Consider the following 11,410-nt stretch of genomic DNA (forward strand, 5'->3'; position numbering starts at 1 on the left):
CATTGTGTGCTTAAATTAAATGCAAAATTCACTTTTATATCTTGTTTGTACCTAAATGTGAGTCAGCAGTGTGTACACAACCACCCTACAATGTTATATTTCTATTAATCAAAAACAGTGTCAAAATGAAAGGTTTTCATTTAAGCTCTAAAGTGATGTCACGTTAGAGCAGGCCTCTCCCACAACTGGTGACAGACTCCACCCTATATCCTCCCCAGAGTGATCTAAACACAGTCTGACATTTTTTTCTGAGCTGGAGCAGATACAGTGAGAAGAATAATGTCTCAGCTTCGTAAGTGTCATAAGTGTTCTGTTGTTGGCTGTAAAAGTGCGCTTAAGAGTCTTCATGTACTCCCTGCATCAGAGCCAATGAAGACGCAGTGGACAAGTTTTGTTTTTGAATGAAATGTGCCCCAAAACATACAAAAATGTGTGTATGTTTGTGCAAATAATTTTACCCCCGAAAACGCTTACTGTCAGTTACCATTGTATTCACGGAGACCAGATATATATATATATGTATATATATATATTCATACATATATTGCTGATCTCCAGTATTTACGCTGTCAGTCATATTGGTTCTGATTTGTTGTTGCTGTAGTATCCCAAGCACGAGCTGTAAAGGCACAGCCCTCTTCCGAAAAGGGGGCGGGGAGCAGAAGCTCATTTGCATTTAAAGAGACACGAAATCAGCGTGTTTTTGATTCCATCCAACAAGAGGCATTTACAACATGGTATAATAAATGATCGGTGAGGTATTTTGAGCTGAAACGTCAGACACATTCGAGGGACACCTAATGCTTATATTACATATTGTAAAAAGGGGCATAATAGGTCTCCTTTATGACTTTTTCTCTACCATCTGAATTTCAAACCACCTGAATAAAATCTGATGTCAGATCTGATGTTATTGCCAAGTATACTTACACATACAAGGAATTTGTCTTGGTGACAGGAGGTTCCAGTGCACAACAATAAAATAAAAAAAAACAGCAAAAAGACATAGATAATAAGAAAAAATAAAATAAAATTGAATAGAATATATATATTTATATATAAAATATTGAGGACTCATCTTACACTACACAGATTTTTGTCCAGTCAAATCCTCTCTAGAATGAGAATGCCCCTCCACCTAAACCCCAAAGTATAATTCTGTTTTGACATGAATGCTTGACATCTGCATGCAGTCGAATGCTCAGCCTTTAAAAATATATCTAATTTGACTTATTACTTATTTTAGACAATGTATTAAATATATTTTTCTTACAAGATATACATAAAACTTACTGAACTGCAGTTCTGTAAAATATGTTATACATTTAAACAAAGAATATAACATTTGTTACCAATTAGCGTTGTATATGTATTAAATAAATTTATTAAATCAAGTTAAGACCAGAGTGAACATGTTGCTGTGTATAGAACAAGTCTGAGCATGTTGAACATATTGCACAGATAGGATGTTGATTGAAAAACTTTAGATTTTTGTACTTTGTGTCCTTTACTTTGTATTTACCTAGAACGTTTTGATATTTTGAAGTCGTGAGCCAGAACATACTGCAAAGGAGTCTTCTGTCCAGTTTTTTTAGATACTTGTAATTTAGGCCAGATTTGAATTCCTTTACCTAACCTGAGAATAATAAAAATAAGGTCAAATGGGTTAGGTTACAACAGCACCTGGCTGTCCACATTTTTGTTAAAAGAAAACGTGATTCCTCAGACCAGGCCACCTTCTTCCATTGCTCCATAGTCCAGTTCTGGTGCTCACATGCCCATTGGAAGTGCTTTCAGCGGTGGACAGGGGTCAGCGGCTATGCCGCAAGTTGCGATGCACTGTGTTCTGACACCTTTCTATCATGGCTGGTATTAAGTTTTTCAGCAATTTGTGCTACCATAGCTCTTCCGTGGGATCAGACCAGACGGGCTAGCCTTCGTTCATGACCCTGTCGCCAGTTCACCGGTTGTCCTTCCTTGGACAACTTTTAGTAGGTATTAACCACTGCATACTGGAAACACCCCACATTGCCCATTTTTCCTGCTTCGAACACACGCAATTCAAGAACTAATCGTTCACTTGTTGCCTAATATATCCCACCCCTTGACAGGTGCCATTGTAACCAATAATAAATGTTATTCACTTCACCTGTCAGTGGTTTTATTGTTGTGGCTGATCAATGTATGTGATGGAGAGCCTGTGAATTGGTCTCCATAATGGAATTTTACTGTGTTCCATGGACTTAATGTTTTACCATTTTGCAATATTTATTGGGGTTTAACTGTGCAAATGCTTTTATCCATCCTATTTATTGTATTCATTGGTGTTGTTATTAACTCTCATTTGAACTCATTCTTATGTATTTATTAAAGGATGTTGTATTTAATAATGGGGAGGTGAGGGATAATTTTAATTCAAATAATGGTTTGTTCCAATTAGCAAAGGCCATAAAATTATGCATTGAAACCAGCTGCCAATATGAGAGGAAAAAGGATGGATGACAAGTGTTTGAGCACATGGACAAGGTTATGCCAGCACTGCTTGAGTGCAAACATACTCCAGCCGTCATTTTTTAGGGAAGGGAGTAGGAACTGTTGTTATAAAAAAAAAACATGGCTAGTTTTTAGATTTTTCTTTTTTTTATGTAACCTAGATTTTGAGTGCTTTTAAACACTTTTATTTGCACATTTTGAACCTCAAGCAATAAACATCCTTTTTGGAACACCATTCCTTCTCTCAGGTGTGATTCTCCTTGTGACCGCTCCAGTCTTGATCACAGTATAGCTAAGCCAAAATACAACATCCACATAAGTGGATGTAGGGTCGCATGAGTTTTATGTAATAAATGGCAAAACAGTTTGGCTAAAAATAAAGGAACTCTAGAAGAGTGTAAACGTCAGGGCAGATAAAATGCACATATATTGGCTAATATGTTTCTATTAAACAGATCTTTGCAATAGGATTCATTTGACTAAAACACAGATTTCCCCGGCTGAAAAGAACAATATTACATGATTTTTATGGTTATTCCTTTCAAACTGAAAAACAGCCCAACCAGCAAAAACAGAGGTTATTATTTATTTAAAATGAAAATTAGGTTTGTATAATGGAAATGAATAATGCAAAACAGAATGTACAGAAATTGTTAATTTGAAAATATTTGTTATAAATGCATTACTACATAATTATGCTTTTTAATATCAAACTAAAAACACACACGACATTTCTGAATAAAAAAAAGAGAAACAAATACACATTTATAAGCTCTTTCTATTTCTAAAAACTACTTAAAAGAATTAAGAGAAAAGTACACATAAAACCACAGTAGAAAATGGGAGCAAAAGGGTTGTTTTTTTAGCTTTTATAAATGTTGATCTTTAAGTGAACAGATCGCACCAAAGAAAGTAGTCACCAACAAATAAGGAACCAATCAGATCCAGTGTGTTCATCCAAACAAGTATTTCCAGATAGTTAAAATTGTGAAATCAATGGCTGTATGTTAAGGCAGTAAGGCCATTCGTTTTTTTAGACAACAATTGGATAGCCAACATACAAGAAGCCTGGAGTTCAATATTTATGATTTTTACATAAAGCTGGGGATCAGCCAAATCTGCTTGCGTTGGACTGAATCCTCCAATGTCCAGGACTCTTTACCCAATATACTCTATTGCGTGCAAATTTCTTTAACAAGAACGTTTTTGTTACAGATGCAGTCTGGGGCAAAGAAATATTTTTCCCCCCAGACAATTTTAACAACATTTACAACAGAAGAAAACTGCCCACAAATGTTTCTGATCAACATGCAAAACAACAAATCATTACAACCTAAAATCAGGACAAAGTGAAACATGGACACTTAGAAGATGGTCACCCTAATGTGCTTACTGCTTGTTTTGCAAAGCTGACCCACAGTGGCAAACATTTATCTAGTGGTTCTCAGCTGAGGTAGAAATACTGTTTTTTAATTCAGTCAAAGTACACACAATTTTTGTTGATCTATTTAACAGATGGAGCTCTACCTTCCGCAGTGTGAGTGAGTCTGTGTTTCACAAGGTTCTTATAGATCCTAAAGCCCTTAGAGCACAGGCTGCAATTGAATGGCTTTTCACCGGTATGAAAGCGCAAGTGATCCTTGAGATTGTTCTTGAGACGGAAACCTTTTCCGCAGTGGGGGCAGTGGTGAGGTCTCTCTCCAGTGTGGAACCTTTCGTGTCTTCGCAAGCTTTTCCGTAGGGCAAAGGTTTTTCTGCACTTTTTGCATGAATACGGCTTTTCTCCTGTGTGAAAGCGCTCGTGCCGCTTTAGAATCTTCCTGCGTTTGAACTTTTTGCCACAAATCTTACAGTCATATGGGTGGACACCCTGTAGACGCCAAATACCGTTCCCACACTCTGTAAAGCAGCACAGTCTTCGTCCAGTATGGACACGCTGATGAGCTCGCAGATCTTTAGGTACAGAGAAGCATTTTTTGCTGGAACCGTTTGTGCTTTTCTTTATGCCACTTGACATCATCAGAAGGTTTACAAGTTGCACAGAGCAAGGCCGTAACAGTTTGCAATCAAAAGGCATTTTGCTGAGTTGGAAATGCACCTTCTTTACATCAGAACCTCCTTGCCTGACCTCAGTAGCAGTATTACCTGATGCCTGGTTAAGACTTGTGGGCTCAGATGTGTTTTCACTGGATTGAGGAAGTTCTATGGAGGGTGTCTTTTCAATAGAGGGTAAAGAATTCACATCCATAAGGCCAAGGTCCCACTGGCCTAGAGTGTCTGTAGAAAGCTCTGCACTGGGTACAAGAACAGTGTCAAAAGGGTGAGCATCTGGATCTACCACAGAAGATGAAGTGGACTCCGCAAGGGCAGCAAGTCCTTGAAGATCTACAAAAATGGAAAATAAATATTATAACAACAATAATAATAATAATAATAATAATAATTCACAAACAATTCAGAAATTTGCTTTATTGTTTTTAACATACAGGTATTTGACTGTTTACAGCTGGGAACAAAGTGTGTAATTTATTCAAAGTTGAAAGATTTCTCCAATGCCTTTTTCATAGCTTAATTTGCAGAGAAAACAATTTATAAGTTTCACTTATGAAAATTTCAACACGGCAGCACTGACTCAACCAAAAGTAAATTTGGGCTGGACTACATGTTTTCCGACCAATGGAAGACAGGAAGTGTGGTAATGCTAGTGGAACAGAGATTACACACTTCAGCTTTAAATATGAGGTCAATTATTTTTTTTGTTAATCATCTTTAAATTACAGAGTTTATGAGATAAACAACAATTTATGTTTTCAGCTTATGTAGTTTAATATGGTTGGTTAGATTAATAAAGTACATTATTTGCAATGTATCAAAAAAAGAACAAACTGGTTTCAGTATACCGTTTTCCTGAATTGTCCCTGAATCTCCTCTCCCTACAGCAATCACCTAAAAGACAGCAAGCAATAAAGATTACTTCAGATGTAACAATATTTTTGTACCAAAATAACAACATATTTGTCTTTGAAAGAAATGAATGATTCTGTTAACCAAAGATGCATTAAACTCATCAAAAATACTGCCAAAAACAATTGTAAATGCTGCAAATTATTATTAATTTGTATTTTATAAAAGTATTTTAAATTTTTACCCATGATGGCAAAGACCCATTTCCAGCAGTCATTACTTCAGTCTATTATGGAAATACTTCATTGTAATATGCTAATTTGGTACAAGAAACTTTTCATATAATAAGAACAGTAGAAATTGTGCTACTTTATTTCCAGATGCTGAAGTACAGCAATTACAGCGCATTCAAAGTATTCAGACCTTATGCTAAAATGCTTTGTTATTTTTTGTCATCTAAACTATCTCACAAATGTGAGTACACCCCCCTCACATTTTTGTAAATATTTGATTATATCTTTTCATTTGACAACACTGAAGAATAGTTATTATGTCCCCTCATAATAACTCAACACACAGCCATTAATGTCTAAACCGCTGGCAACAATGTGAGTACACCCTTAAGTGAAAGTCTGCAAATTGGGCCCAATTAGCCATTTTCCCTCCCCGATGTCATGTGACTCGTTAGTGTTACAAGGTCTCAGGTGTGAATGGGGAGCAGGTGTATTATATTTGGTGTCATCTCTCTCACACTCCCTCATACTGGTCACAGGGTTCAATTGCTACATTTCAAGTGTCATAGCAAAGGGCCTGAATACTTATGTCTAGGGATGGGCACGAGTACTCGGACATGGCAGCAATGATCGATCATGAAAACGATTATCGATAGTGACCTTGCATTATGTGACTTTTCACTTGATTCACATTGGTTATGTTGTGGTTTTGAGGGGTATATTGATTGTCAGAAACATCTCATAACAACCAAAGTGATATATGACACTGCAGTGCTATCATTACTATAATCAAAAGAGTGTAATTAACTGTGCTTTGCACACCGGTCTATGCAAAACGTTTGTTAAACACGTTTTATTATCATTTCATGTAAGAACCTTTACTCATTAATGAATATTATTTAATAACAGTAAATGTTTGTCACTGACTGTAAACCTCCCAGCCCTGCGCGACGCAACACACACCTGCTTCTCGATGAAATGGGAGTTGAAGATTTCTGCACGAGTTTCCAATTTAGATAAATATAATATAAAGTGTCATTCCTGTTGGATTATACATGCAGCAAAATTGAAACAACATAATTTGGATCTAGCCTTTCAGTTTGGAATGTTTACATGTCATAAATCATACGGCCCAGGTGTCCTCATTGGTCAGAAAGGCCCCTCTGCAACCTGACCTCCTGATCTTCCACACAGAGTTAAAGCAGACTTCTCTTTGAAAAGCTTCCAAAAGACCATCAGATTTGCACGACTTGAATACCAAGACATTTCATCTTAATCAAGGAACATTTTACACAGTCACAATACTTTACCGATTTAGCCCTCTAGAATGTACAGAATGCATTTAAATCCACGATTTATACAAGACCTAGACTTGCTAAGTAATTCAGACAATTGCTTTGAACTGTGGTAACTTGTATAACTGACAAATTAATGATTATAGCCTGATATACCTCTTTAAAATGTGTGTAATGTTTCATCCATGTTGTATAACCAACTAATTAACCAGTTTTATTTTGTAACCAGGGATTTTCATGTTTTGTTACCTACACGTATAACATCCATGACAAAATGTCATGTTTAGTATTTAAGCATTTGTTTGGGTACATAGAGAAAGCAGATGACAACGAATGTCTCTTGTACCATTTGCAAGATATAAAGTTCATGATTAAATATGCATGATTTTTGAGCGGGAAAATAGTGAGAATCTCTAACCAAGGACCATAAATCGACTGTCGGAAAAGACAGCCCAGTTGACCATGTGACTCTGAAAAGTCACTTCTGATTGGCACAGGACACCTTTGGGGATGCGGCCACTCGGACTCGACGTCCCGAGACCGCTAATCACTATCTACGGTTCACAAACACATGAGAAGGCCTCACGTTACAGCTAAAATCATCATTCATACAGACAATAAATTAGATCATACAGAAGTTAAAAACATTGACGGAACAAACTTTTGACCAAGCGCCAAGAACCAAGCAACACAAAGAATGCAAGGAAACACCACAAAGACACGCAAGTACATCTCCAATTTTGTGCTCAAAGTGCTGGTATATTAATTCAAAAATTTGGGTAATCCGATAGAAAATCGATGTAGACTCAAAGGATTAGTGGTTATTAAGCTATTGGCAAAAGACTCCATGAAGTTCATTTTCACTGTATTGATAATTTATTTCACATTCTGTCACTTTTCACCAACCTGTCTTATATATGTATGTATATATATATATATATATATATATATATATATATATATATATATATATATGTTAGATTAGATTTATGTTTAGAATAGCAATAAAGTTTTTCTGTGTTCAAAGACAACATGACTGTGGTATATTTTGATAAATAATCTCATCCCTGTTTCTGAAAGATTTTGCTTCAAAGCTGTACCTAAATACATGTGATATTATTTTCAATAAGCCATGAGAATAATATCACTCCAATAAGTGAATTAATCATAATTCACTTATTAAAGCTAATTCCTTGCAGTATAAATTGTGAGCTGATACAACTAGACGTTGTATTACGATTTCAATGGTGGAGAATCTATTACCGACAAATAATCTAGTTATTTTTCATTTATCTAATTTATAATGATTGACGAACGCGACTAATTCCATTATATATTTCATTACCTAATATGGTACAATAATGACTAGATTAAACCTAATATGGTTTAATCTAGTCCATAGCTCACATATTGCGAGAACCTAAATTCCCTCCTAAATATCGCATACCAAAATATCCTACATATTATGGTGTGAGAATGCGGGCATTTTAACTGATCCTGTCCACATCTCTAAATTATATATGTAATACCCTACATTCCGCTGCACTTTCCTCAGTTGAAAGGTGGAAATTCAGACTCTCCGAGTTGAAATGGAACACTTCATGAATCACAGCAACAACAATCCAGAGCATCGTGGCTTTCCTCACAAGAGCAAACATTTGGGGAGACACACACACCAGGCATGTGGCAGTGGACACAGCGTGCATAAGCAGCACATATACAGCAGGCGAGTGTTTCAAACAGCTAGACAGAGCGCAGCTAAATGGAACAGAAAGCAGCATCTTCAAAACTAAACTTCAACTTAACACGCATATTAAAAACACGTTGTTATGGCATCTCCTGTTATTTGAAAATAGACAGTTCAGGCAATCACTAAAAAAACTGGTGCATGCTTACTAAGATTACTATGGTAACCTGAAGGAAGAACAGACATACGTGCGTTTGGCACATTCTTTCAGAGTTGGACAGCGAATCTTCACATAATGACAAAATATGATGCATTATATTTTGAATCTTTTGTAACATTACTTTATAACAGTCTATAATAATGAATAGACGATACACTGGAACAACAAGGCACAATGCAGCAGCCATAGACATTTGTCAGACATGTTATTATATATACAGTTATGAACATGCAATCGCCCCTCGAGTATTCGACAAGTGCTCAAATAATTATTCAGAGTTCTCGAGTAGACAAAATGACCAAACTGCCCATCCCAACTTATGTCAATGTGATTTTAGTTTTTTCAAAAATCAGTTTTTTCCCTTGTAATTATGGAATATGGAGTGTAGAAGTATTTTAGCATAAGGCTGCAACATAACAAAATGTGAAAATAATGAAGGGGTCTGAATACTTTATGAATGCACTGTAAAAATGTTAATAAAAATAGCAATTTGTAACATTATAAATGTCTTTACTGTAATTCTTAATCAATTTTGCATCCTTGGTGAATAGAAGTATCAATTTATTGCAAGAAAAATGTATTCGTGTTCAAAAACTTTTGAACTGTAGTGTACACTATTTCAACATTCAACTATTCCAAACCCCGGTAAAGGTTAGCAAGAGAAGGTTGTTTAGTTGCAAATAAATACAGAGTCAAAGAGGCTATGTAAAATATAAAAATAATAATAAAACATAATAAATAAATGTATGAGAAGGAAAACGTATATCTGTGGGCATGTGTGAATAGGACTAAGTAATTGCAATTACCCCAGGCTTCCTTCAGTCAAGCATTATTGGCCATATCCTGTTGGAGGCATTGGCATCTAATTTGGTTTTATTAATTGTATCCCACAGAACGCAATGCAATTGTATGTTTACCAAAATGTAATAATAAAAAAAGTGAACATTAGCGCCACCTACATTTTCTTTGAAAATGGTGCACGGAAGATCAACCATGCATTGCAGATCCACAACTTCTGGGGAGTCCTTGCAGAGACTTTCTGAGGGAGACAGCCCCTCCTCTCCTGTGGATTCCAGCAGACAAGCTCTGCCTCTCGCATTGGACATGCACTCATCTGAAAATGCAGAATGGGAGTGGAACATTTGGGGTAGGCACAGGAAACAATACATCACAAACTGGAAACTCGAGGAAGCTGGTCCATGTCAAATATATTTGCGCCCGTCTGTGCTGTTATTTTTTTGTTTTTCGATGTAAACATGCACCAGATGGACGTCTTTGACCGTTGCACTACAGTGGTCAAGGGGTGCACAACACAACAAAATTAGCGAAGTATCCAAGCTGAAATCACAACTAATTTGTGTTCTGGCTTAATTGTGTTGTGTCATTTCTGATGTGGCTTAATTTTAGTTGTGTGGCGGCTAAATATTGTTGTGATGTGGGCGGCGTAATTGCATTGTGCTGTAACTTTGTTATCTTCAGCCTAAATTTCGTTATGCTGTAGTTTTTCCTGTTATGTTGTTGGGTTATGCACCCCACGAGCCACCATATTGCAGCGCGCTTTGCGGTGCTTTCACCACGCGCTTAGCAATTTTAAGATGCCGCGTCATATTTAAAATAACTTTTGACGCGTTCGGTGTGAACGACACCGTAAACACTTGAACTTTAGTACTTCTATGTTTGAAAGAGACGTAAAAGTCTTGACATCGAGCTCACAACTGCTTGAACCAACAATAAACACAGATGCATACACTCTGTTATGCAAACCTATTATAAATGTAATAATATGATGTCACCGTATTTTGTAATTATTATGCCAAAAGCAGAAGCATTTGCATCAAAACTAAGCAAACATACGATGTTGCAAGACGGATTTCTACCTTGATCAGCTAAACGCTACTGTTGCATATATTGTTGCAACTACTTTGCGAGGGACATTTGTGAACACACCGTTTCCGGTTTACTCCTGTTAAATTCAACAAACGTAATAAAAAAACACCACGCTACATGCACAGCTAGTGACCTGTTTGGGTTAAGAAAATAAACATACCCTGATGTTGGGATAGCAATGTCTCTTCCACCTGCACACCGACGCTACAAACCATCTTGGCAGTGAAATTAGTCAATGCACTTTCCATATGAGCCCTGATGTCAGGTACAGATAGCACATTTTCTTTTATCCGAGGTTCTCTGTTGACCGTGCAGCCATGGGACTCCTGTGAGCGTCCTTCGAAAACTTTCGTTATCTCCACGACGGCTACCTTCAGTAACACCTCCAAAACCGCAGCTACCTCTGCTTGAAATCTAGACATGGACTCTGACATTCTGCTGGCGGTGTGAACATGCACAATATTAATTACAAATCGTAAACCTATGGATCAGACGAGCAGTCGTTTGTAGTCATAGCCACATGGCTAAGATGGAAGTGAAGGGCGTGTCTGCTGACATTCCACGATGACGTATTCACGTACTACACTAGCTGGCGCCAAATCCAGAAGCCGTTACAGGTTGTAGTCCTAAAAGCATTTTTAAGACAAGGGAAATTTCTTTCTTTTTTTTTTTTTTTTTTGGTTGTGTTGGG

At 36.8% G+C, this 11,410-nt stretch overlaps 1 protein-coding gene across 1 annotated transcript; it reads right to left on the bottom strand.

The window, feature by feature from the left end:
* Nucleotides 1-3,086: 3,086 nt before the first annotated feature.
* LOC127645404 (zinc finger protein 189-like) lies at nt 3,087-11,248 on the bottom strand. Its single transcript, XM_052129013.1, has 4 exons — nt 10,880-11,248; nt 9,792-9,946; nt 5,394-5,439; nt 3,087-4,878 (listed from the first exon to the last, which is right to left on the bottom strand). Exons 1-4 carry the CDS (start codon nt 11,151-11,153, stop codon nt 3,998-4,000), a joined length of 1,356 nt encoding a protein of 451 aa, XP_051984973.1. The 5' UTR covers nt 11,154-11,248; the 3' UTR covers nt 3,087-3,997.
* Between the last annotated feature and the right edge of the window lie 162 nt (nt 11,249-11,410).

Source organism: Xyrauchen texanus, chromosome 6 (assembly GCF_025860055.1).
Source record: "Xyrauchen texanus isolate HMW12.3.18 chromosome 6, RBS_HiC_50CHRs, whole genome shotgun sequence".
NCBI lineage: Eukaryota > Metazoa > Chordata > Actinopteri > Cypriniformes > Catostomidae > Xyrauchen > Xyrauchen texanus.

Bases quoted from the DNA above. Each gene is read 5' to 3' on its own strand.
- LOC127645404 (XM_052129013.1), bottom strand. From the start codon at position 11,153: ATGTCAGAGTCCATGTCTAGATTTCAAGCAGAGGTAGCTGCGGTTTTG. The intron at 9,947-10,879 runs GTATGTTTATTT...CTGCATTTTCAG, and splicing joins ATTGCTATCCCAACATCAGG to ATGAGTGCATGTCCAATGCG. The intron at 5,440-9,791 runs GTAGGTGGCGCT...GCTGTCTTTTAG, and splicing joins GCACCATTTTCAAAGAAAAT to GTGATTGCTGTAGGGAGAGG.